Source organism: Sorex araneus, chromosome X, assembly GCF_027595985.1.
Source record: "Sorex araneus isolate mSorAra2 chromosome X, mSorAra2.pri, whole genome shotgun sequence".
NCBI classification, from domain to species: Eukaryota; Metazoa; Chordata; class Mammalia; order Eulipotyphla; family Soricidae; genus Sorex; species Sorex araneus.
Window position 1 is genome coordinate 233,924,586 of NC_073313.1, and position 27,995 is coordinate 233,952,580.

Here is a 27,995-nt window from a genome sequence, read left to right on the forward strand (position 1 = left end):
CCCGTGGGTATGTAAAAAGAGCAGGACCACTTCCGGTGGGGCTTTCCGCCCTCAGTCCCTCCCTCCACGCAGGAACTTCGGCGCTGGCCCGGAAGTGACACGTGAGAGTGGAGGGGGAAATCTTTGTAGAACTGGTGAGTTTGGGCATTTAAGGACGTCTCGTAAGGGGAAGGTTGTCTATGGTTCGTGCGGCTGTGGATGTTTCGGCAGTGCTGCCCTAAAGAAAAGCCCAAGCCGCACGGGATTATTGGGCACTAGGTGGGCGGGGCCCGGACATCTCTTGGTGGCTGAGCCTCCTGGGCTTTTTTATGATCCTGAAATAGATCAGAAGTGAAGTGTGGGGTAGTCGGGGGCCCGAGCGATAGTGCAGTGGGTACCTTGGCTGCGGCCATCCCAGGTTCGATCCCCAGCATTTCTTTTAGTACCCCCACCCCCAACCCACTCCACACCCTGTCCTGTGTGACCACTGAGTGCAGAGCCAGGAGTAAGCCCATAACACCTCTAGATGTGCCTCTGGCTCCCAAATGTGAGGTTGATGAGGTAGTGTAAGATGGTGCAGTGCGCTGCCTGTACAGTGGGCCCTCCTTGTGTCACTTAAAGCTAACCCCCGCCGCTCTGACTGTACCAGATTGTTCTCAGTTTGTGGAGCTGGGCAGCTGGGCGCTAATTCCATCCTGCAGAGGGAGATGCGCGGGGGTCAGTAATTTGTAATACAGCGGTGGCTCGGGTAGTCGTTCTAGTTTTAAATTCCTCTTATCCACCTCTTCCGTGCTCCCTCCCACTGCTGTTCTTGGCGCCTTCAAGCAGGTCCTGATTTGTGAAGTGGAGGTGTTCAACCAGGTAACCCTGTACAGGGGCTCTAGCAAATGTAAGATGGTGACAAACTCAAACCCGTTTGCTGGCCCAGGGGAGACCTCCCCTTAGCTCTTGCCAGATTTGGAAGATTTGGAGCAGTAGAAATTGAGAGCCCATGAGGCCCGGGTGTGCCGGAGCAGAATCCTAAACAGGAGATCCTGGGTTTAATCAGCATTGAAAGAAAAACAGAAAGACCATTTGCAGGTCAATCAAGATTCAAGGCTCCAGTGATTTTCTTTCCTTTTCTCTTGAAGTTCCATAACTCTTGAAATCATATTGAATAAAACTCAAGTCTTGGGCCAAGGGAAATAGTACAGTGGGTAGAGTGTTTGCCTTGCATGCGAAAGACATGGGTTCGATCCCCGGCACACATAGGTCCCTGAGCCCACCAAAAATGATCCCTGAGCACTGTCAGGTGTGGCCAAAACAAACATGAAAACCCCACATTTGAAATACTTTTGCTGTAGAAATTTTGGGAAAATATGCTCTTGGTTAATCATCATTTGGTTATATGTATTTCCTTAAATTTCCTTAAATTACTGAGTACTTTCTTTTTGTGCTTGTAATGACTTTGTTCAAAAACAAAATTATAAGGATTAAATTTAAGCATGGAGTCATCAGTGTTACTATTTGATCTTGAATATGCATTTTATAATTTTGCAGTTTTCATATTTAGAGCCAACCATTTGTTTTTGAACTCCTTGCTATCCTTCCACCTTTTTTCTTTTTTCAACCTTTCTAGTCTTGTATAAAGGTGTCTAGAAGGTTCACAGACTGGGCCAAATGCTCACACATTCACTGCTGCTACCTCTTGAGCAGGCCTTGGATAACAAATATTGGTTTTTGAAACCTTTTGGAGTCTTGATTCTGCATCTTTCTAGAGTGATCCGCCTGTCAGAAATTCAGAAATAACATCAGTAAAAACAGCGAGTTGCAGTAGTAATTAGTTTACCATGCACAATCAAAATGACAGTTTTTAAACTGGAACACACAAATCAAAACAGAACAAAACTCAGATTTACATTGTTAGAAAGCAGTTTATATTTTAGGAGGCAATAACCTTTTTTTTAAATAGTGAATAGCTATATTAGATCTTTTTTTTTTAATGACATGAAATTGGTTAGTTACCTCACCAACTTTGGGAAGCAAGTTAAATTTTATGATTTTTTAGAAGTTTTGTAAGAAATGACTCTGATCTTAACGCCCTCAGCCCAGATGAGATCCGGAGCAGCCGTGCACGACACGGCCCCTCTGTTCCTTAAAGACTATGATCCGGGAGGTCTACTAATCCATTTTGGCACCCAGAGACTTAAAGAAATGTATCTAGACTGTAAACTGAGCTAAAACAACAGAAATCCAAAACTGCGAGGCCACTGTCTCGGCCGCACGAGCTCCTATAATCTTCATTCTCAGCAATGGAAAACAAACTGTCAGATGATGCCTTTTCAGCAGGTTTTATTGGTGGGGTAAAATTCCAAATAATAATAGTCAGTTCTCTGTTGAAATATTGAATGTATCCAAAGTATAGAGAGAATAAAGTGAAAATCATTGGCCACTCAGGTGCGGGGGGTTGGGGGTGGGAGGGGGGTATATTGAGGTTCTTGGTGGGGGAACAGGGGCACTGGTGAAGGGATGGGGGTTTGATCATTATATGACTGAGACTTAAACCTTAAAGCTTTGTAACTTTTGTCACGGTGATTAAATAAAATAAAATTTAAAAAAATGACTGATGTAGTTAGTCTTATAAAATAATCTACATTAAGCTTTGTATGGTAACCATTTAAAAATTTTTTTTCAATTTTATTTTTATAAAGTTGTTCACAATAATTGTTTACATTCAATATTTCAACAGCAATCCTATCACCATTACTTTGAATTTTCCCATCACTACTCAAGCCTGCCCCACAGGCAGATGCTAAACAATTTATTTTGTATTGCTTGTTATGAAAGTATGAGATGCTGCACCTGGAATTCTAAAATTTTAAATAATTGGGGTCCAGATGCATCTCTGCGGCATGCTGCTCTCTTCCAAGAATCATTTGTGAGTCTCTGAATCATGGCTATTAATATGCTTAAATCGCACCCAGAGGCAGTTTTTGGGCGTGCCTGCCAGGAAACCAGAAGGGTGGGGAGATGGGGGGGGAAGGTCCCCCATTCCCAATTCCATGAAGCCTGGAGTTTTCAGTCACAGGTCCCGCATACCTGGGTATTTCAGCGGATTCATTCTTGTGGGCGGCGGGGGGGGGGGGGGCTCAGGACAAGCCTGTGAAGGTTGGCCGTGAGTATGGCAGCAATTGGGTTCTGGAGGTTTGCGGCTGCTGGGTTTCATGTGGGGCATGCGGGGGGATATGCCTGCCCATCTCTGAGGCGCCGCAGTGAAATCAGCCTGGTATGGGGTGGGGAGACATCTCTGCAGTGTGCTGCTTTCTTCCAAGGTTCATTTCTGAGTCTCTGGATCATGACCGTTAATGGTAACGTAACGTGTATGGTAACCTTTTGTCTGTGCAGGGAAATCTCAAGGCTGGTTTCCTTGATACAGGATGCCATAAGAGCCTGTGTTTCAACCCAGGTATATTTGACTGTAGCCCCTTTGACTATATATGTTGCTGCCCCACAAATCTAGGTCATATGTATCTCCTCTGAATCATGTCTCTGTTTTGACTTCAGATGCTCAGTTTTACCTGACTTCTGTATGTTGTCATCTTGTGCACTCCTGGTCCCTACCAAAATCCGTCCCCTGATCTGCAGTTCTTCCCGTTCCTTCATGGATTTGAAGGCTCTTCTTACCTCCTTGAATGACTTTGCATCCCTCTCATTTGCTGAGAGTTGGGACAATGTTGGATTACTGGTGGAACCAAGCCCACCCCACACTGTGAACACTCTCTTCCTAACCAATGACCTGACTGAGGAAGTGATGGAGGAGGCGCTGCAAAAGAAGGCAGATCTCATTCTCTCCTACCATCCACCGATTTTTCGACCCATGAAGCGCATAACCTGGCAAACCTGGAAGGAACGCTTGGTAATCCGGGCCCTGGAGAACAGAGTCGGAATCTACTCTCCTCACACAGCCTATGATGCTGCGCCCCAGGGAGTTAACAGCTGGTTGGCAAAAGGACTTGGTGAGAGCCTTTTGTTCTTCCACTTTTAATAATTTTCCTACAAATGTTTAAAATTTTGGCGTATTTGTTCATAAGTGTTCTGTGTTAGCAATGGGGAACGTTAGACTATTTTAATATATTTTTAAAAATATTGCTAAAATCTGGCAAATGAATTGCATTTGAGAAATTGATCAGAAGAATATTTAAAGTATTCACTTCTATACTAAGCCTCAAGGTTTCTCACTCATGCGGCACTGGTGCTTACTCCTGAAGTGCTTCTTCAGGGGCCAGAGAGATAGTACAGCAGGTAAGGCTTGCACCCATTCACAACTGACCCATACAGTCCACTGATGACTGTTCGGAGTGATTCCTGAGTGCAGAGTCAGGTGTAACTCCTCAGCATCGTCACATGTGATCCCCAAAATCAACAAGAACAAAATGCTTATTCAGTTGAATTGAAAGCTTGAGTATCCCAGAATGTCCTTCATATGTATAGACATCAGAGTTTTACTGAATGCTTATTTATACCCAGCACAATGAAGGAATTCAATATTTGGGGCGGGGGGCACACTAGGTGATTTGAAAGGCAAGCCCCCTACCCGCTGTACTATCGCTCCAGCCTAGTAATTCAATTCAGTCTTACTAGTTTACAGACTTGGGGTAAAAGCTTTTTTGGTTAGGTAGCCTTGATGAGTGTGGTCACATATATCTTGAGCAGTTAGAGCCTGAGTTGTGGCTTATGTGAGTAAAGTTAGTAGTCACAAATTTACCTCTTATCTAAAAGTCAATGAAGCAGAGTTTTCTCTTTAAGCTCTGAGCCTCAATGGACTACACCCATTGAGGCTCAGAGCTTACTCCTGGCTTTTTGCTCAGGGATTATTCCTGGCAGGGCTTGAAGACCATATTTGGTGCCGGGGATTGAGTTCAGGTGGCCTGGTGCAAGGCAAGGCAAGTGCCATACCTATCACTCTTGCCCTGGAAGGAATTTTTTTTTTTTTCTTTTTGAGTCACACATGCTGATGCACAGGGGTTACTCCTGGCTGTGCACTCAGGAATTACTCCTGGTGGTGCTCAGGGGACCATATGGGATGCTGGGATTCAAACCCGGGTTGGCCACGGGCAAGGCAAACACCCTAACTGCTGTGCTATCGCTGCAGCCCCAGGAATCCTTTTATGAATGTGAATTTCTTGTATTTTTCCCCTAATAGTTTATTTTTGTTTCTCCCCTCCCCTCCAAAAGAAAAGTCCCACAAAAATCCATTTTCCTTCACATTTTTTCTCCAGGAGTTTGCACCTCCAGGCCGATACATCCTTCCAAAGCTCTCAACTGTCCAACGGAAGGAACGCACAGAGTAGAATTCAGCGTCAGCCACAGCCAGGACCTGGACAAAGTCATGGCTACAGTGAGAGGAATTGCCAATGTTTCTGTTACATCTCTGTCAGCTAGGTACAATGTATTTTTCACTTTTGTGTGTGTGTGTGTGTGTATTTACAAAGGTTTGTAATAGAATCCTATCACTCTGATATTTAGATTTAAAGCAAATAATTTTCCTAGGGGTCATAGGTTTACAAAGTAGCATCTCATTTGCATGATTTATTTTTTTCCGCTTTTTGGGTCACATCCGGTGATACACAGGGGTTACTCTTGGCTCTGTGCTCAGGAATTACTGCTGGCGGTGCTCAGGGGACCATATGGGATGCTGGGAATCGAACTTGGGTCAGCCGCATGCAAGGCAAACACCCTCCCCGCTGTGCTATAGCTCCAGCTCCGCATGAGGATTCTTGAAGAGAGCAATGGGATCCCTTAAAACAATGAAAACAATGCCACATTGACTATTTTCTGTGTGGAAGGAACCCTACTGCTGACTTAACATCATTTATAGTAGTTCTTTTTTTCACTTTTGTTTGGTTTTGGTCACATTTGGCTGTGCTCAGGGCTTACTCTTAACTCTGCACTCAGGGATCATTCCTGATAGGGCTCAGGGGATCATATGTAGTACCTGGGATTGAATTGGGGGCTCCCATGTTCAAGGCAAGCACCCTCACCTCTCTAGTGTCTCTGTACCCATTTCCATGCTCCTTCACCCCCACACACACACACCAACATTTTGTTTTACTGAGTCTGTAGAGACTCTAACAGTGAACATTTCAAAAAGCTAGCTAGATGCTTCTGATACACAGTTGGAAGGTACAGAAATTCTAGAATACCTGTTTCAGAGTGTGGTTCCTAGACCCACACCATCAGCACCAAAGAGGGACTTTTTAGAAAGGTAAATTCTCAGACCCCAGGCAGACCTGCTGAATGGAAAGCAGATGGGCCCAGCGGACAGAGAAGTCTGTGAGGTAATTTTCATGCATGCCAAAATTTGAGAAACTCTTCTAGAAAGTAGGTCGGTTTGGAATTAAATGCAGTATTTCATGTAATTCTAACTAACTGCAGGAATTTTGTATATTATTTACACAGTACATCTTGCTTATGTTTTTTTCTAAACCAACACGTGACTCTTTCTATAGGACAGATGAAGAAGAAACGCGGGTCAGTCTGAACTGTAATCAGCAGGCTTTGATGCAGGTGGTAGATTTTCTTTCACAGAACAGACAACTTTATCAAAAGACTGAAATTCTGTCACTGGAAAAGGTAATTAACAATCTTACATAATTGTATATTTTGACTTGATATTTATTTATACTTTTTAAGTCAATAGGCTATTAGCTATCAACTAAACAGGTACAAAGTGGTGATTGAGGGTATAATATTCCCTGGACAGCATATTGAGAAATGAAGTGTTTCATGGATAGAAAGATGTTGATGCTTGTCGTTGTCCACTTGGGCTGCTATAACACATTTGGGCCACTGTAACAAAATTCATTTTGGGCAGCTTATAAATAACAGCTCTTTATTTCTCACTTCGGAATACCTAGAAGTCTTAAGATCATGGCAACTGTTGATTCTGAATGGTGTCTGGGAGGGTCACTTCAAACGGTGGAGTTAGGAATCTCTCTGGAGCCTTTCTTTTGTTTGGAGCTGGGGGAGGTGTCCACATGTGGTCATGCTCAGGGCTTACTCCTGGGACTCAGGGGATCATATGGAATGCCAGCGATTGAATCCAGGTTGCCATAAGCAAGGCAAGTAACCTGCCTGCTGTATTATCTCCAGCCTCAACACTTACGTTCTGCATACCAAACTATCTGCTCTGCACCTACCATCAGCGTGTGTGTCTTCTGCTCAGTCATTTTCCACTCTTAACCCTAACCTATCACACTGCCCTTGACAGCAATTTTTTGTCAAGGGACAAAGGGGGGGCCACAGTGGGGTGCAGTGGTTGGAGGGCCACACCCTGCACTGTGCAGGGGTTACTCCTGGCTCTGTGCCAGAAATCACTCCTGGCTGTGCTCAGGGATCCATCAGGGATGCTGGGGTTTGAACCCATATATATGCAAGGCAAATATATGCTAAGATCAGTAAAGCATGTGCACTGTGAGCTTCCAACAGCAAGGTCCAGGCTAAAACTTGGTAATGCAAAGTAAAGGGTGCTGGGAGGGCCCGCTCGGGATGGGAGATACATAAATAAAATAAAATAAAAAAAGAAAAGAGCAGGGGTCAAAGTGATAGAACAGCGGGTAAGGTGCTGCAGTTTTGGGGTGTGTGGGCAAAGGGGCTGAAAACAGACTATAGACAGAACATGATGGCCACTTAATACCTCTACTGCAAACCACAACACCCAAAAGGAGAGAGAGTGTCTCTATACTATCACTTCAGCCCTGATAGTTCTTCTTTCTAAGCTCCTTTGTGGTCTTGCTTCAAGACTCAAGTCCTTGTAAAAGTTGTTTTTCCAGGGCTGGAGCAATAGCACAGTAGGTAGGGCATTTGCCTTGCACATGTCCAAGCCAGGTTTGATTCCCAGCATCCCATATGGTCTCCCAAGCACTGCCAGGAGTGATTCCTGAGTGCAGAGTCAGGAATACTCCTGTGCTTCATCGGGTGTGAGTCAAAAAGCAATAATATATATAAAAAAAAAAAAAAAGGTTTTTTTTTTTTCCTCCTTTTTGGGGTGTGTGGGCAAAGGGGCAAGTGGACGGGAGGATTGGACCACACCTTGCTGTGCTCAGGACTTGCTCCTGGTTCTGTGCTCAGGGATCATTCTTGGTGGGGCTTGAACCCGGGTCAGCTGTGCCCTCTCTGACCCAAAACCTTTCACATTTCCTCCAAGTATTCCCTTCCATGAATCTCAGCTTAATTATCTTGCCATTCCTCTGTGTCCCCCTTCAGCATCTATCTTGTATTTAAACACCTGCCTTCCCAGGAGACTGAGCACCCAGAAGACAGTGTTTTGGTCAGGATTGCATTACCCATTTTTTTTTTTTTTTTTAGTTTTTTATTAGTGAATCACCATGAGGTAGTTACAGATTTACAAACTTCTGTGCTTGCATTTCGGTCATACAATGGTCAAGTACCCATCCCTTCACCAGTGCCTATCCTCCACCAGTGGTCCCAGCATCCCTCCCACCACCCCCACCCCATCCCCTCCACCCCACCCCGCCTCTCTGGCAGGCACTCCCTTTTGCTCTCTCTCTCCTTTTGGGTGTTGTGGTTTGCAGTAGAGGTATTAAGTGGCCATCATGTTCTGTCTATAGTCTGTTTTCAGCCCGCATCTCCCATCCCGAGCGGGCCCTCCCAGCACCCTTTACTTTGCATTACCAAGTTTTAGCCTGGACCTTGCTGTTGGAAGCTCATAGTACACATGCTTTACTGATCTTAGCATTTGCTCTTAGGTCTTTTTGATTTTGGGTCACTCTTCGCAGTGCTCAGGAGTTACTCCTGGCTCTGCACTCACAGATCACTCCTGGTGGTGTTGGGGAACCATATGGGGTGTGGGGGATTGAACCCGGGTCAACTGCAGCACCTTACCCGCTGTTCTATCACTTTGACCCCTGCTCTTTCCTTTTTTTATTTTATTTTATTTTGTTTTGCTTTTTGGGTCACACTTGGTAATGCACAGGGGTTACTCCTGGCTCTGCACTCAGGAATTACTCCTGGCGGTGCTCAGGGGACCATATGGGATGCTGGGAATCGAACCCAGGTCAGCCGCGTGCAAGGCAAATGCCCTGCCCACTGTGCTATCACTCCAGCCCCCTCTTTTCTTTTATAGATCTATTTTCTTGTACTAATGATGGACTATGTTGGTAAATTCCTATATTCCTTTAGCCTCCGCTTCTGCGTACTGGAATGGGACGATTGTGCACCCTGGATGAATCTGTCTCCTTGGCAACCATGATTGAACGAATCAAACAGCACCTCAAGCTGCCTCATGTTCGCCTTGCTCTTGGGGCAGGGAAGACTTTAGGTAAATATGATCGTTTTATTTTGTGTTATATACCTTCTGATGGTGTTAGGCAAAAGTTGAAACTCTTGATTGTATTGATGTATGTATGAAATGCAATGTATGAAAGGGGGCTGGAGAGATAGTACAAGTAGGGCACCTGCCTTACACATGGTCAACTGGGGTTCAATCGCCAGCACCTTCTGCTCAGCACCCTGAGTCTGGCAGATTCCCAGAGCACAGAGCCAGGAGTAAGCCCTGAGCACAGCAGAATGTGGCTCCCAAATCGTGTGTGTGTTTGTGTGTGTGTGTATACATGTATGTGTATATGTGTCTATGTATAATATGTGTGTATACAATATATACGTATACACTCATACGTCTATATTATAGAAAATATTTTAGCAGCTCATAGGAGCGGACGGGTTTACTCTATCAGTCAAAGTCTAGGTTGTGCTATAGGCAACACCTCATTAGCTTAAACAGGTTTGTTTGTTTGTTTGTTTGTTTGTTTTGCTTTTTGGGTCACACCCGGCGATGCACAGGGGTTACTCCTGGCTCTGCACTCAGGAATTATCCCTGGTGGTGCTCAGGGGACCATATGGGATGCTGGGAATCGAAACAGGGTCGGTCGCGTGCAAGGCAAACGCCCTACCAGTTGTGCTATCGCTCCAGCCCCTTAAACAGGTTTTTTTACCTTAGTCACAATCCATGTTCATCTTAAGTTAGCAGTGGACTATGAACTGGTTTTTGTTTTGTAGTTTTTTTGTTTTGTTTTGGTTTTTGCTTTTTGGGACACACCCATTGGTGCACAGGGGTTACTCCTGGCTCATGCACTCAGGAATTACTCCTGGCAGTGCTGGAGAGACCATATGGGATGCCGGGGATTGAACCCAGGTTGGCCGAGTGCAAGGCAAACACCCTACCCGCTGTGCTATTGCTCCGGCCCCTGTTTTGTATTTTTTTTTTCTTTTTTGGGTCACACCCAGCGATGCACAGTGGTTACTCCTGGCTCTGCACTCAAGAATTACCCCTGGCGGTGCTCAGGGGACCATATGGGATGCTGGGAATCGAACCCGGGTCTGCCAAGTGCAAGGCAAACGCCCTATCCACTGTGCTTCAGCCCCTGTTTTGAGTTTTAACACAGTTGCTTAAAAATTTTTTATACCTACAGGTCAGTAAAAATTATTTTGGGGGGTTGTAAAGATGGTACAGGGATTATGGTGCTTGCCTTGGATGTTACTGAGATATATGTTCAAGAGAGAATACATCCTGTATGAGCAAGGCATGTTTTTTAAATAAAATTTGGGACAGGAGAGAAAGCTTTGTGGCTGGGAGCATTCTTGGCATATAGGAGGCCCAAGTGTGGTCGTTGGCACCAAAGTCCCCCACTTACCACTGGGTGTAGATCCTAAAACCAAAATAATTTAATAAGCAATTACACTTGGGTGAGGGAGTAGTAGTCCACACTCTTCCCCTGGGAAACACGTGGTATCCTGGCGGATTGAACCCAGGCCTTCTTTTGCATGTGAAGTATGCATCCCAGTCCATTTTTTCTTTTCAGCATCACATTTAGAATTCTTGCTACAAGTTTCGAAAATTTTGAGGCAGTGGGTGCAAACTCAGAGGTTCTCAGGGCTATGCTCAGGGATTACTTCTGGTGGAAATTGGGGGATCATATGTGGTGTTGGGGATCAAATTCATGTGGCAGCATGCAAGGTAAGAGTCCTACCCACCATACTATCACCCTGGCCCAGATACCAGTTTTAATATTAAAATGAAGTATAATTTTATAATACTGGTCTTGTGTTTATTTATATTGAAGATTCTCAAGTGAAAGTGGTGGCTTTGTGTGCGGGCTCAGGGAGCAGCGTTCTGCAGGGCACAAAGGCTGATCTGTACCTCACAGGTAGGTGACTGTCTTGGATCTTTTCTACCCCTTTTTACTGTATGCTTTCTCAAATTTGGTTTGAACCAACTGAAAATGCCTGTGATCATTGCCACTCATGGAATGCCTAATTGTCTCCTCACAAATATAACTTTTCGAAGCTATTTTTTCATTGTATTGCTTTATGATGAAAAAGAGGCAATTCAAAATGTTAAAAATGTCTCTTCAAACAGTGTTGGGATAACTATAAGTCATGTCGTATGCAAAAAAAGAAGAAAAAGCAAACCCTTTTCTATTTTTTTTTAAATGTAGGAGTACTTCTATTTATTCAGCCATTGATTTAGCTGACTGAAGCTGACATGAACTCCACATTACATTTTTTTCTTTTTTAAATTTGTTTATTGAATATTTATGTGATAGACAATTACAAAGCTGTTCATGATTGGGTTTTAGTCATACAAGGATCCAATACCCATCCCTCCATCAGTGTACATTCCCACCATCAGTGTCCCCTATTTTCTCCAACCATCCCCCAACCTCCCAACCTGTAACCCCAGCCTCCCTCTATTTTTGTGCATTATGGTTTGCAATACAGGTACTAAGAGGTCATCGCATTTGTTCAGGGCATTCAGTATTTTTATCGGGACTCTAAGTCTGGGGCAGCTTTTTAACTGGGTGGCAGCTTTGAGATGTGGACATGACTGACAAGGCTTTTGTAAGTACAGGGAGGTGGGGGAAGGTAGCCCATCCCGACCCCAAGAACGCCTGTATGTAGATTCGTCACAAAACCCGCATATCAAGTTTTCAGCAGACTGTATCTTGGTGAAGTCCATCCTGAGACAGTGGAGTTAGGCCAAGGGCATGGTGGCGCTTTGGGAAGCAAGCAGCTGCAGCGGTGTTGTTCTGCTTGGGTAAGCGCTAGGTAAATCCCCTTTGATTTACCCTGGTCTGTTCAGCCTTGCACGTGCAGACCCCATTCTAGCACCATGCACAAGTCAAATCAAAATGGATTAAAATACTTGAGATCAGATCTGAATCCATTAGTTATATCAAGGAAAACATAGGTCGAGCACTCCATGACATTGAAGCTAGATTCTTTTTTTTTTTTTATTAGTGAATCATCATGGGGTACAGTTACATACTTAACAAACTTTTGTGTTTGCATTTCACTCATACAATGATAAAGTACCCATTCCTCCACCAGTGCCCATTCTCCACCACCAATGATCCAGTATCCCTCCCACCACCCCCACCCCGCCTCTGTGGCAGGGCATGCCCTTTTGTTCTCTCTCTCATTTTGAGTGTTGTGTTTTAGAGGCATTGACTGGCCATTGTGTTCGATCTATAGTCTACATTCGACATGACACGCATCTCCCAACCCGAAAGCTAGAGATTCTTTAACAATTCAATGCCTTTGATTAAGCAACCAGAAGCAAAGATTACAATGGGACTATATCAAACTAAGAAACTCCTTTTTTTTTTTTAATCTTTTTTTTAATTTATTTTTATTTAATTTTTATTTTTTTAAAAATTTTATCACCATGTGGAAAGTTACAGAGTTCTCAGGTTTATGTCTCAGTTGTACCGTATTCAAACACCATCCCTTCACCAGTGCCCATATTCCACCACCAAAATCCCCGGTATACACCCCGCCCCCCACCCCAACTGTATAACTGATGAATTTCACTTTATTTTCTCTTCACCTTGATTACGTTCCATATTTCAACACAAAACTCACTATTGTTGTGGGGAAACTCCTTATTTTGTAGAAGAAATAAGAACCAGAATAAATAGACATCCGTCACACTGGGAGAGGACATTTACCTACCACTCATTTGATAAAAGTTCAACATTGGTAGAACTTTACAAAAAAAGAAAGAAAAAACCACAATAACTCCATCTAAAAATTGAGGTGGGGCTGGAGCGATAGCACAGCGGGTAGGGCGTTTGCCTTGCACTCGGCCGACCCGGGTTCGATCCCCAGCATCCCATATGGTCCCGAGCACCGCCAGGAGTAACTCCTGAGTGCAAAGCCAGGAGTAACCCCTGTGCATCGCCGGGTGAGACCCAAAAAGCAAAAAAAAATAAATAAAAAAAAATAAAAATAAAAATTGAGGTGGGGTGGGAAGAAATAAGCAGAAACTTCCTCAAAGACAAACAGATGGCAGAAGCTATATGTAAAAATGCTCTAAATCACTTAACATTAGGGATCTACAAATCAAAACAAGATACTATGAGCCTCGTACATATCAAAGCACAAAAACAACCAGTGTTGGCATGGTTATGGGGGAAAAGAGACCCTCATTCATTGCTGGTAAGTGTCAATTAATTCAGCCTTTTGGAAAACAATATGGACAACTTCTCAATAAACAGGGAATTGAGCTTCCATATGACCCAGCAGTTCCACTTCTTGGCATCTATCCAACGGGCTCAAAGATTATTTAGAAAATACATTTGTACCCGTGTTCACTGCAGCACTATTCACAATTGCAAAAATCTAGAAGCAACCCAAGTGTCCAAGGAGATGACTGGGTAAAGAAACAACAGTATAGGGAGCCAGAGTGGGTAAGGAGCTTGTTTTGCACGTGGCTTGGGTCCCCATGTATGGTCCCCTGAACCCCACCAAGATTCCTGGAGCTTGAGAGGTAGGGCTCTTGCCTTGCATACAATCAACCTGATTTCAAATGCTAGCATTCCTGAGCATTACCAGCTGTAGCCCAATTTTAAAAAAGGTGTGGGGGGGAAATCCCTGAGCATAAAGCCATTTGGTCTGGCCCAAAAACAAATGTACAGTCAAATACTTTACTATAAAATGAAGTCATGCAATTCATGCTGAGATTAGTCAGTCAAAAGGAAAGGGACAGACAGAGTGATCTCTCATAGGTGGGAGAAACACATTAAAGTAACACATGTGACACCCGTTTCTATCCTTCAGCAACATACACAAAAATCCCTAACATTTTAAATGTACTGGGATGGTGATACAGGGGGTTAGGTTACCTGCCTTGTATCTTCCCAGTCTAGATTTGGTCTCTGGTACCACATAACCTCCCCTCCCCCACTCTCAGGCTTTTGTATCAGCTGAATGGCTTGGATGGTCATCTGGAGTAGCTGCAGGCTACTGAGCACTAGTTGGGAGCCTCCCCACCAGACTACCAAAATGTTTACCTGAGACTTTTCTATGTGGAGAGCCTTTGCTTAGGGCTCACTCTTGGCAGTGCTCAGGGGTCATATCTGGTGCTGAGGATCCAATCTGGGCCGGCTGCATGTTAGGGAAGCACCTTACCCACAATACTATCTCGGGTTCCTCTCTAAAACTCTTAGCAGAAGATCACCTACCATCTTAGTTTCTAAGAATTTTCCTACGTCAAAAGGAAATCTCTTGTGTTTAACTTAGAAATAACTTCAACTCATTTCATGCAGAATTAGACTGGGGTCAATAGTAAAAACTTTGATGCTCACTAAGCATAAAGGTATCTTCTAGGACACAGTTTTCAGTTGCTCGTCCTCAGATCAGTGACAGTGTACAGAAATCTGCTGTTTCATAACGTTACTGCTACGTATGGTATGCCTGGATCATGTACTATTACGAATACGTGTGTGTGTGTGTGTGTGTGTGTGTGTGTGTGTGTGTGTGTGTGTGTTGGTGGGGGGGTGAAACAAAAGTTTATATTGAAATTTACTTAGAAAGATGTGAGCAGAGAGAAAGTACATGTTTGAGACAGAAGCCTGTGTTGACTTCGGCAGTGGAAAAAGGCAAGCAAAGGCCTATATATATATATATATTTTTTTTTTTTTGCTTTTTGGGTCACACCTGGCGATGCACAGGGGTTACTCCTGGCTCTTCACTCAGGAATTACTCCTGGCGGTGCTCAGGGGACCATATGGGATGCTGGGAATCGAACCTGGGTCGGCCGCGTGTAAGGCAAACACCCTACCCGCTGTGCTATTGCTCCAGCCCCAAAGGCCTATATTCTTAGCATAATGTCTTTATTTCTCAGTGGCCCATGTGGTATTTTTCTTATCACTGATCTACAAGTGTAAAAGATCAAGTGTGTGTGTGTGTGTGTGTGTGTGTGCGCGTGTGTGTGTGCGCGAGAGAGAGAGAGAGAGAGAGAGAGAGAGAGAGAGAGAGAGAGAGAGAGAGAGAGAGAGAGAGAGAGAGAGAGAGAGAGAGAGAGAGAGAGAGAGAGAGAGAGCGCTCGCGCCACAACCAGTGATGCTCAGGGCTTATCCTAACTCTGCTTAGGGATCACTGCTGGCTGGGTTTGGGAGACCATAATGTGATGCTGGTGATCAAACCCAGGTCAGCTGTACACCTTACTACTGTACTCTCTCCAGCCCTACCTAGGATTTTCTTATGTATCTGTTACGCTTTCTTAAAGTACCGTATTAGTAGTGGTCATTTATTTCATTGTGGAGCTTTCTGAATTTCACAGAATTGGTTCTGGCAGTATTTCTATACTTCATTAGGTATTTGGGTTTGGAGACTTGTAGGCCAGCCAAGAACTTGAAATTCTAAATGAGATGGTGTTATGTAGGAGGATATTTAAGGCACCTGCATCACACTTCCTAGAATTGTTATGTAAAAAAGCTCTGCTGTATTATCTGTGGATTACAAAATTGTTATTTCTGCTCTTCAGCATTCCAGACTCTACATCAGATATTTTAAATAGTTCCTCTTTGCTTTGTTGGCAGGTGAGATGTCCCATCATGATGTTTTGGATGCTGTGTCTCAAGGAATAAATGTTATCCTTTGTGAACACAGCAACACTGAACGAGGCTTTCTTTCTGATCTTCAAGATATGCTAGGTGCCCACTTGGAGAATAAGATTAATATTATCCTGTCAGAAAGAGACAGAGACCCTCTTCATGTAATATAACACATACAGGAACAATAGAATGACACGGTCTACAATTTGATTGGCTCTCAACTTCATTGCACGACACAATAGTGCAGTTGCTGTTCTGGGAGAATGTCTTAGGTGTACATTGTGATCATAGTGTAGTATATATCGTGTTGGGGCTGGACTGAGCTACCACGGCGAGCCCATGTGTACTGTACCGTACTATGGACAGGAACATAGGGACCCATGAAAATGGGCGAGATTTCTGGTGTGTCCTGACTGGTTTGGATGAAGCTGAACATTTTCCCCCTTCAAGCTGCCTTCAGAAAAATAATTTCAGTATACTGAAAAGAGCAGTTTTCCTTCTCTCACAGAAGCCTGGCTGGTCTTTGACATGCAGATGGTGTTAGCCAGGCCTGACCTTTGATATTGTAAATTGTAGGCTCTGGCCCAGCCTAGTCTTTGGGATGCAGATTCCAGGTGCAGGGCCCAGTTTTGTCTTTGGGATGTTAATCGAAGTGCTTTTAGCCCAAGGGAGGTTTCAGTTTTGGTTTTGCATCTTCTTTCCGGAGGCCTAGATTACTGGCCTGCAGATAAAGGAAATAATGTTGCCTCAATGTTCTTCCTGTAACATCTTTTGATGCCACTGTATTGTGCCCTTTAGGGGTACCATGATCAATAAAAGGAGGTCCACGAGGCCCTCTGCTTTTGCTAAGAGCCAGAGAGAGCCTTAGTCCTCCAATCAATACATTTCTTCCGTGTTCCTTATCTCAGCGCCTCCGACCACACGAACGTTCATGCAACAATATAGATATTGAACTATAAAACTACATCTGCAACTTATACAAGTTTATAAGTTAATGTTTCTTTAAAAAATGTACATTTTTGTTTTTGTTAATTTTTACCAAATGTTCTGTAGTTCATAAATACTACCATGAGAAAGAAAATGTTGATTATGAAATCAAATTAAAGAATATAATAAAAGTATATTTTCTTTATAATAACTAGTAAAGATTGACTAGAATCTGCCTGGCATTCTTGGGAAGTAACAACAATCCTCTGTGCTGTTGTATGGGCCCAGTCCATCCCTAAGTGTGCTTAGCCCCTCAAAAGATTTATTTTTAGACAGTAGTTTTGATGTAGGCAGGTAGATAGGAAAAGGCCCTTGGCAATGAAAATTGAGATTTAGCAGAGTCTCTGGGAAGGAGACTCTTAAGATGTGCAGATTCAAGAAAACAAAAGACCCTGAAGAAACCATCAGCAGACCCTGAGGATAATGGACCCCTCCCCAGGAGGTTCCCCAAAGAAGGCCATCACCACTCCCAACCTCCCTGGTAACCTTAGCAACGAACTTTTACCTGGAAAGAAACCCCATGTGGGTGGGGGCAAGTTGAAGAAACCCTATAAAAGACACCTTGAACAAAGGAAGGGCGTGCATATGCTGCCTGAGCCCATGTGCTGCTTGTGCCATGTGGCCGAGCACATGTGTCGCCCGCATCTCCCCCCTTGAGATGTGTACTTTCATGCTTTCGTGTCCAGTGCTAGGATGTGTGTAGAGCTCTCTCCACCCTTGGAGAAGCCCAAGGTCTCTCTTGAGCGCGAATATTCTTACTATTCTCTCTCCCACTTATTCCTTCCTCCCTCCCTCAGAAACTTCTGAATAAAATCTATTTACTTCACTGCTTGTCTACTCCTGAAATTCTTTTCCGAGAGTGAGACAAGAACCCAGTAACCCTGGGTCCCGTGTGGTAGAGGCGGTTGGGGAGAAAGTGACCGTCTTTCTCCTCCCCGCTTCACGTAAGTCACCCGTGGGGCCCACCGACATCAGTGTCTAGAAGGTGATGATTTCCTTGTGGGGGGGAGGCTGAAGGAGGGGTTGTTTAGGTCATACCTGGCGATGCCCAGGTGTTACTCCTGGCTTTGACTCAGGAATCACTCCTGGCAGTGCTCAGTGGACCATATGGGATGCTGGGGATCAAACCCAAGTCCACTGAGTGCATAGCAAGCACTCTACCCACTATACAATCTTCTAAAACCCAGATAACTCCTTTTAGTACATTTCTATTCCTGTATCACTAAAATTCTATGTAAATTTCAGAATCAGGATTTATCAGATTTGTCAGATTTATCAGAATAAACTACTGTAATTTTCAGGTTTTTATTAAAAGATATATCGCCATCTTTCATATAACCTGCTTTATTGATACTTGGGAAAACTAGCCTTTAATGGTCCTATATATTTAACATGCACTGTACAATGTAATGCATATCATACCTCCTGCCAGCACCAGATAATCTCATTGGCCACCCTCCAGAACTCACAGCTGCTTCTTTTAGAAGGGAGCATAAATTGAGGCTCCCATAACCATGCCACCGGACTCTGTGCCAGAGGCTATTTCTACTCGGGGAGCCCCAGAGTGGGGCGTGTGAGAGCCCTCCCTGCCCCAAGGGACCCAGTCCCTGCAGCCTATCTCCACTGGACCGCCCTCGGCCATGCGACACACCATACTGATTTTTCTCTACCCTCTACCCATTTTCCATAAGATCATAGAGGGATATATATTTCAAAGAGCCTGGTAAGCTACCAAGCTATTGAGAATATCCTGCCTACATGGCAGAGCCTGGCAAGCTCCCTGTGGCATATTCAATATGCCCAAACCAGTAACAATAACAGATCTCATTCCTCTGACCCTGAAAGACCCTCCAATCGTTGGGAAAGACGAGTAAGGAAAGGACGCCAAAATCTCAAAGCTGGAACAAACGGAGACATTACTGGCGCCGCTCGAGTACATCGATGAACATGGGATGACATTGATACAATGAATGTGAAAATAATAGTAATGATGACACCAGTGTGTATCACTGGAAGCTCATACTTGAATGTGGTTTAATTAACCCACGGTGCAGTGCTGGTTTAAGTGTGTTAAGAGTATTAATTTTCTACCAGATGCTGTATTTGGTGCTTATAAACATCGTCAGAACTTACAAACAAGCAAATAGGTATTCTCTTATAAATGAGGAAGCTAAACAGATACTATGAAATATTCCTAAGGGTTTGATATCTGGCATCATCCCAAAAAAGAAAGCTTAAGTCCACATAGATAAGTAATGGGAATTAGGACAGTAAGGCAGTGTGGTTCCGAATCCTGATTACTTGTCTTCTTAAAAAGAAACATATATAATAAAACTGACATCACAAATATGAAATAAATCCTGAAGGAAAGTCTTATTTTATTGGGGATGCTAGAGTGGCAGTACAGGGGATAGGGCCATTGTTTTGAACGTGGCTCATCTGGTTTTGATCCCTAGCATCACATATGTTCCTCTGAGCCCTGCCAGAAGTAAGGCCTGAACACTGCTAGGTGTGACCAAACAAAAACAACAATAAAGTAAATGATTTTACTGGGTGGCAAATTGGAAAAAAAAATTTTTGGTTTTTGGGTCACACCCGACGATGCACAGGGGTTATTCCTGGCTCTTCACTCAGGAAGTACCCCTGGCGGTGCTCAGGGGACCATATGGGATGCTGGGATTAGAACCCGGGTCGGCCGCGTGCAAGGCAAACGCCCTACCCGCTGTGCTATCGCTCCAGCCCCTGGAAAAAATTTTAAATGCTTTCATACTTATTTCTAATTTATCTACATGCCAAAAACAGTAACAAGTCTCACAATGGAGACGTTACTGGTGCCCGCTTGAGCAAAATCGATGAGCAACAGAATGACAATGACAATGAGCTTTACTTTGGTAATGACAAAAGCAAATTCTTTAAAATTCTGTCCAAAATAAGAAAGCATAAGAATCATTTGCTGGACACACAAATGAATCTCAGACTCTAGCAACTTGCTGCAGAGATGGCCCTGGACTTTGCAGTAGGCCTTTTCCGCTGGGCTGCTCCAGACGGGGGCAGGTGTTGTCCTTCCGCCTGCCCTATAGGAGCCCTGTCGGCTGCCATTTTCTAGAAGTCATCGAGAAGCTCCAGATACGAGTGTTGGTGACAGCAAATCACAAGTCTCTTGGGACAGGGGAGGAGTGGGTCCTTCTCCTCTCCCCCATCCCATGGGACTCTGAGATGACGCCACATATGCCCACCTTCTACTTAATCTCTGGCCATGATCCAGAGACACAAATGAATCTTGGACCCGAGCAACTTGCTGCAGCAATTTCTTAGACCCTAATTATTAAAATCTTAGAATTCCTAGAGCCCGTGGCCGCAAGAGCATTATGTTATATTATATAACATTATATCATATCCATGACAGCAATACAAAACACATTTTCTAGCATTGCATTTTCGGCAGGTATAAGGGGTGGTAGGACTGGTCTTGAAATATCGAAGGTAACTAGAGAAAGAGTATTTTGCAAATTCCCACACAGGCAGGGGAGGTGTGCAATGGTGGTGTGGGGGGGGGGGGGCATACCGGGGATTCTGGTCGTGGAAAATGCGCTGGTGAAGGATGGATGTTTGATGACTAATGGGTGTTTGATGACTAGATGATCGAAGCTCAAACATGAAAGTTTGTTACTGTACCTCACGGTGGATGAATTTAAAAAAAAAATCATTTACTTCTTTTGTAGGATCTTTCTCTACCAGATATAGAAATCTACTTGAGAATTTGGGAATCCTAATTTCCAAACTAGTCTTTGTGGTTCATTCATAATACGGATGCACTACAGATTACTAAGAACCTTTAAGAAATGTTCATAAATTAATCTACTAACCCCTAGTATTAATTTGTGGTTGCACAATGAGGTTCACTTAACAATGTGGTGGTCCTAAAGTAGACTATAGACCAAACATGATGGCCACTTAATACCTCTACTGCAAATCACAACACCCAAAAGGAGAGAGAGAGAGCAAAAGGGAATGCCGTGCCACAGAGGCTGGGTGGGGTGGTGGGAAGACAAGGTGGGGGTGGTGGGGAGGATGCTGGGACCATTGGTGGTGGAGGATGGGCACTGGTGAAGGAATGGGTACTTGACCATTGTATGACTGAAACGCAAGCACAAAAGTTTGTAAGTCTGTAACTGTACCTCACAGTGATTCACTAATAAAAATGTTTTTTAAAACAACAACAACGTGGTGGTACTGAGAAAAAATAGGCAACAGTCAAGTTTTCTGAATACACAATGACACAAAATTACACAAAATTAAAACAGTGAATCTGAGGTTTTTCTGGCAGTACTTGTTTGGTTGCACTTCCCTTACAAAATGGGGACCAGAGTGGAAAAACTCAAGAAGCCTTGGTTTAATCCAATTAGAGAACCAAAGGATCCCAAGAAGGCCCAAAGTCAAAGAGGAGAAAACATCAATAAAGGAACTATGAAGGATTGGTGTCCAAATGGAATGAGGTCCCCTCTAAGATTTTAAAGGGGTGAGGGTGCTGTGAGCATGTAGTGCTGAGCATCCAACATAAGGCCCTGCCCATGTCTGGCATGTGCTCTATCACTTGAGCCAGCTTCCCTCCAGTCCCCTTGAGATTATCAACCTGACTTTTTGCGCGATTTTTGTTTTTAGATGATGTAACTGTAATTTTTACCTTCTTTACTGGATTCTAATTAATATTCATAAGTAACTGAAAACACCCTCCTTACAACACCACTTACTATATTTTTTACAGGGTTGCAGAGGATTGAACTCAGGGCCTCACATGCCAGTCATGTACTCTACCACTGAGCTACACCCCAGGCTCCACATTCTTTATAGTTTTTAAAAATAAAGAATTATCAATATATATTTATATATTTTCGGTCACACCCGGAGATGCTCAGGGGTTACTCCTGGCTCTGCACTCAGGAATCACTCCTGGAAGTGCTCCGAGGACCATATGGATTGCTGGGGATCGAACCCAGATCGGCCACATGCAAGTTAAACACCCTACCCCCTGTACTATAGCTCCAGCCCCACCAAAATAATTCTTGTCATGTTTTCTGAACTGTTTTAAGGCGTTGACAGTTGTGTTTTTATTGTTGTTGTTGTTGTTTAGTTATTTTTGGGTCACACCAGGCAATGTTCAGGGGTTACTCCTTGCTCTATGTTCAGGAATGACTCCTGGTGCTTAGAGGACCATATGGGATGCCAGGGATCGAATCCAGATTGACTGCAACCTAGCAGACACCAAAGCAAATACCCTATCTGCTGTACTATTGCTCCAGCCCTGCTGACTGTTGTATGTATCATTGCTCTTCAAATGTGATGGTACACAAGAGAATCTGGAGATTTAGATAAAATGCAGATGATGCAAGAAACAAGACTTGATTCAGATAATGTAAGGAAAGCTTGGGCTTTTCCAAGCTCCCAAGAAAGGCTGATTCATCTCCAAATGTGCGAGATTCTCCTAAGGAAGAAAACAATTACAAAAAGCCCCAGCACAAAGTCATTGATATAACTACTCACCTCAAGGATATTTAGGAGCACACACCCTTGTTAGACAAATCCTCCTGACTCTCATCTCTAATGCTTATTTTGAAAACCACACTTTGCATAGGCAGGCTTGCAGCCGAAGTGTATATGCCAAGACTGTTCTGAATATTTGGCAGAGTTGTAGGTTTCACTTACGCTTCAAGTTATATTTTCCATAGCAATGATATTTTAAATTTACTTTATTCAACACATTCATGATACTATAATGTTAATTAAACCTTTATATTTTATCATCATGTCCTCACAACTGACTATCACAAAGCCTATGTAGTAAAAGGTCAACAAACATGAATGAAATAATTTAACAGCAATTCCAAAAATCAAATGTGAGAGACTCCTAAGGAAGAAATCAAGTAATTACAAAAATTACAAAAGGCCCCAGCACAAAGTCACTGACATAACTATTCACCCTAAAGGTATGTAGGAGCATACACACTGGTTAGGCAGATTCTCATGACCCTCCTCTCTGATGGCTATTCAGGGCTAACAGGATAATACATTCTGAACAATGCCACTGGCTCCACTTTCCAGTTAGCCTAGAGGAGAGGGGGCAGTTAGTAACTATAAAATATAAAGTTAATCAAGACCTCTTAGCCATTCCCAACTCACTGATTTTTGTTATGAATGAAATGTTTATCTACTAAAATGACAAACATGATAAGAACAACCCAGTATCATAAGAACTGATGTAGGAATTCGTTATTATACCAGTTGTAGAATGTAATGAGTTTGTTCTATATCCTGTACTTGTTTTTAGCCTGTTTATTTTGCCATTTTTATTAAGAACAGCCAGAAAATTCTGTCAAGATTTCAGGTTTGTTCAATTTAACAGAAGTAAATAACACTCAAAATTTGAGCATCAAGGAACACTGATTCTGAAATACTACTGAAGAGCATATAATTGTGCTAAGACCTTCATCAGATCTGTAAGAGGCATTATATATTTTTATGAAGCACTCCTGAAATATTTTTAGTATAAAGCCATAATGTACATTTTAAAAAGTGATAATATCCAAATTGGCTTAATTTATTATTAGTAAAGACTATCGACACATTCTGCTTGAAAAGAGCAGACACAACAATTATAAAAATAAACCAGTAGGTATTAAAAGCAAATCCAAATTTTGCACATTAGACCTTAAAGGATCTGTGTGTATACACAAAAACATACACACACACATACACACACATACACACGTATTTACATAGTACATTATTATAGACTAGACATAGCAAAAAAAGAAACGTGCAAAACAGCAAGTATATGCTATCATTTGTCTTTTTAAAAGAAGACAAAGACAACTATTCTTATATGTACATAAGTATCTCTGAAAGGATACCACTGATTGGATCAAGTAGGGCTGAAGAGATAGTATAGCAGGTAGGGTACTTGCCTTGCATGCAAGGAATAATCCCTGAGCACAGAGCCAGGAGTAAGCTGGTCTGCACCACCAGGTATAGATAAAAAGCTAAAAACAAAAAACTACATCGGGTACTAGGAAAGAAATTCACTTTTTATTAAATACCCCTTTTGGTACAAATTTTAAAAAACTTTTTAGAAGAATCATATTCATGAATGATTTGCTTAAATATTTTGATATCTCAGCTTAATCCTTAATACATGGACTTTATGTCACAAAAATATATATTTTTTAGCATTTTGGGAAATAGTTTCATAAAAATAATATACAAAGTATGAAGAAAAAATGTGATGTACTCCATACTTCACAACAATGATATTTTAACTACTTTATTTTGACTTCCAAGTATGACATATTTTAGGGAGCATGAAAGACTATAAGCTGACTGCACTGGCCAAAGTTAGCCTTTCTTTCCAGAGAAATATTTAGGAGGGTTGAAATCATCATTTTAAAAAAGAATTATAGTGAGTTTTTTAGTCAACTTAATAGAGAAATCAAGATCAACTTAAAGGCAGCCATTAATATAATGCTCATTTACTTGTTATTTAAGGAAAGTATATCACTATACAAGAAAAAAATGTTTTTCTGCTTTCATATATGAAACATAATTCAGAACTGTAATTCTCTAGCCTGGCCTCTCACCAGGCCAGGTATTCTGAAGCTGACGACACAGACATTAACGGTTCTGAATTTCACGATTTATTGTCTATGCACTAGTTCCTAGGATGACTGGGTATACGCCCTACATACTTGCTTTGCTTTCTTACTATCCCAACTGAATACTGTGTCACACTCCCTCCCTCTCCCAGACCAGTATGTAGTCCAAATCCAAAAAAAGGAAAAATACTAGATTCAAACTACTCTGCTATAAACTTACATGTGTTTTGTGAAGCAGTTTCAGAAAACAGGAAGAGTTATCTGCCTTCTCCATTATACTAACCAGTTCTGACACACAGAATAGCAAATAAAGCAGATTTATGTGATGTCAATCTTTTTTTTAACTTCACACTCTAGAACAAGCACATTTACAAATAACTAGCTCCAAGAGTGCTAAAAAGTCCTCCAAAAAATTAGGATTATCATCTTGTATAAAGCAATTAAAAAACATCTGATTTCAAATAGTCCCTGAGCATACTATTCACTCTAACAAGTCTCCAGAGAGGTAATGAATGAAAGGCACATTTTCTTTTGAGGATCGTTGTACAGCACTAGAGATGGTACACCAGCCAGGCCAATCAAGCTTCTAATTCATGACATCTTCATCCATCCAACTTAAATTCTGTATACTGGAGGAGATAGTCTGATGTTGGCTGTAAACACAACACTTTGGAGCAGTGGCAACCTTTCCATAGAAAATTTAAGAATACAGGATAGCTTCAAGAATCATCCTCTTCCTTTTCCAGGAAATCAGTCAACGTTCCATTGTCAACGGGAATTAATAAATATTCCACTCCATCAGTTCCCTGTAAGATGGAAAATATCTTCAGTGTTAGTCATTTGTAAGAGATATATCTAAATCCTGTTCAGTAAAAAATGAATTTTATTTTCTTCATATTTTATGTCAACATAATTAATGCAAAAGGGTGTCCTTTTCTTATGTTATGCTGGCTTTCTTTTACTTCAAGGGTCTCTTTATATGTAATTCATGCTTGGAACACTCTTTCCTTCCCTCCCTGATAGTTCTCTCCCGTTCTTCCTTTACATCTCAGCTCAGTGGTCTTTTCTGATCATAATTAGATCAAATCCATGAATTTTAATCCTTCAGAATCATAAACCTACTAAACAGTTAAAACTATATATATTTATATATTTATGATGTCATTTTCATATATATATATATATATACACACATATATATATAATTTGCTTTTTTGGATCACACCCAGTGATGCACAGGGGTTACTCCTGGCTTTGCACTCACTGTACTATCGCTCCAGCCCCTCCTCCAATATTTTTAGCTCTGTGAAAAAAGGAGTTAGGTTTTAATAATAGTGAGTTTTTGTTGAAATATTGAATGTAATCAAAGTAAAGTGAAAGTAAAATGAAATTTACCAGTTACACAGGTGGGGTGGGGTTCTGGGGAGGTGGGGGGGTGAGGGGGAGGTATACTGTGATTCTTGGTGGTAGAATATGTGTACTGGTGAAGGGATGGGTGTTCGAGCATTGTATAACTGAGACTTAAACCTGAAAGCATTGTAACTTTCCACACGGTGATTCAATAAAATAAATTAATAAAAAAAAATTTAAAAAAGGAGTTAAGTTTTATTGTATCCCAATACTTAGTACACTGTATTATATATAGTATGATATGATATATATGATATATAGTGCTCAATAAATATAGACCAGATTAATGAAATGGGGAGAAGACATAAGGGAAAAAAGAACAAAATTACTTGAATTTTCTATTAGTCTGGATAAGAACTCAGTATTATTTTTTGCTCTGTTCAATTTTTACAGAATTCAACTGGTATATTACCTAAATGGAGTCTTGTGACCAATCACAGAGCCTGTTTCATAACTAGATTTGAATCAAAGGCCTACTTTAAACAAGTTATACTATTCCTCACATGCAATGCTTTAATTTCAAAGTCGTAATTACCTTCTTTGTTTTTATGAGCTTGTGGTCCCTAAATTCAGTTAGCTGGGCTCGAAGTGTAAGATCACTATTCACAAGAAATGCCTCGCGACACTGCTGGTAAAAATCTTGAAAAGAAAGTCCTGGAGAGTTCAAAAGGAGAGATAGATTTAAGAAAGAATTTAAAATATGATCACCCACATTAGATACTAATAACAAACAAAAATTTTATTACTGCCATAGTATGTTAAAGAAATTATAAAGTATTAGAAATTGAGCTTCCATTTGACCCAGCAATACCACTTCTGGGAATATATCCTGGAGAGGCAAAAAAGTACAGTCGAAATGACATCTACACTTATATATTCATCGCGGCACTGTTTACAATAGCCAGAATCTGGAAAAATCCCGAGTGCCCAAGAAAAAATGACTGGTTAAAGAAACTTTGGTACATCTATACAATGGAATACTATGCAGCTGTTAGAAAAAATGGAGTCATGAACTTTGCATATAAGTGGTTCAACATGGAAAGTATCATGCCAAGTGAAATGAGCCAGAAAGAGAGGGACAGATGTAGAAAGATTGCACTCATCTGTGGAATCTAAAATGGCAGAGTAGGAGACTAATACCCAAGAATAGTAGTTTATAGTATCAGGAGTTTGTCTCCATGGCTTGGAAGCTAGCCTCACACGCTGGGGGAAAGTCATCCCAGATAGAGAAGGGAACACCAAGTAAAATGTGATTGGAAATCCCGAGCGGGGAAGGAGATGCACGCTGAAAGTAGACTAGGGGTATTGATGGCCACTCAATACCCCTATTGCAAACCACGACAACCAAAAGGAGAGAGAGAGAACAAATTGGAATGCTCTGCCACAGAGGCGGAGTGGGGTGGGGGGATGGGATAGGGAGGTGGGAGGGATACTGGGTTTATAAGTGGTGGAGAATGGACACTGGTGGAGGGATGGGCTCTCGAACATTGTATGAGGGTAAAACAAGCACGAAAATGTGTGAATCTGTAACTGTACCCTCACTGTGACTCACTAATTAAAAAATCAATAAATTATTAAAAAAAATAACTTTTTAACCCCACACAAAAAAACAAATTATAAAGTACTGAAAAATTACTGCCAGAAGAAACAAAACTAGAAAATACTCACATATTAAATACTGTAGAGTGCATTTTTAAATTATAAAAAAAACATTTTGGGGTGTTGGCACACTGAGCTGTGCTCTGGGCTTACTCCCAGCTCTGCTCGGGGATCACTCTTAGTGGTGCTCCCCAGTTCATACAGGGTGCTGGGGAATTGAATCAGGTCTGCCACATGTAAAGCAAGAGGCCTAGCCACTGTACTACCGCTCTAACCCCAAAAGAGTGTGTGTGTGTGTGTGTGTGTGTGAGAGAGAGAGAGAGAGAGAGAGAGAGAGAGAGAGAGAGAGAGAGAGAGAGAGAGAGTGCATTTATTTATTTTTTTTGCTTTTTGGGTCATATCCAGCAATGCTGAGGGGTTACTTCTGGCTCTACACTCAGGAATTACTCCAAGCAATGCTTGGGGGACCATATGTGAT

At 42.2% G+C, this 27,995-nt stretch overlaps 2 protein-coding genes across 14 annotated transcripts in view; one reads left to right on the top strand and one right to left on the bottom strand.

Annotated features, from left to right (window-relative positions):
* The first annotated feature begins 38 nt into the window (after nt 1–38).
* Nucleotides 39–16,759, top strand: NIF3L1 (NGG1 interacting factor 3 like 1). Its single transcript, XM_004601267.2, has 7 exons — nt 39–134; nt 3,523–3,974; nt 5,238–5,400; nt 6,468–6,591; nt 9,160–9,298; nt 11,100–11,183; nt 15,861–16,759. Exons 2-7 carry the CDS (start codon nt 3,548–3,550, stop codon nt 16,043–16,045), a joined length of 1,122 nt encoding a protein of 373 aa, XP_004601324.1. The 5' UTR covers nt 39–134; nt 3,523–3,547; the 3' UTR covers nt 16,046–16,759.
* Nucleotides 16,760–22,591: 5,832 nt separating this feature from the next.
* Nucleotides 22,592–27,995, bottom strand: part of ORC2 (origin recognition complex subunit 2) — a 53,070-nt gene continuing 47,666 nt past the window's right edge. For all 13 annotated transcript variants that reach the window (XM_055122667.1, XM_055122659.1, XM_055122666.1 and 10 more), the window contains 2 exons: nt 26,454–26,572; nt 22,592–25,314 (listed from right to left, as the gene is read on the bottom strand). In XM_055122667.1, coding sequence (XP_054978642.1) covers nt 25,228–25,314; nt 26,454–26,572 — 206 coding nt within the window. In that variant the 3' untranslated portion in view covers nt 22,592–25,227. The remainder of the gene's footprint in view (nt 25,315–26,453; nt 26,573–27,995) is intronic.

Coding starts and splice junctions, on each gene's coding strand:
- NIF3L1 (XM_004601267.2), top strand. CDS start 3,548: ATGTTGTCATCTTGTGCACTCCTGGTCCCTACCAAAATCCGTCCCCTG. Junction 3,975..5,237: donor CTGGTTGGCAAAAGGACTTG/GTGAGAGCCTTT, acceptor TTTTTTCTCCAG/GAGTTTGCACCTCCAGGCCG. Junction 6,592..9,159: donor AAATTCTGTCACTGGAAAAG/GTAATTAACAAT, acceptor ATATTCCTTTAG/CCTCCGCTTCTGCGTACTGG.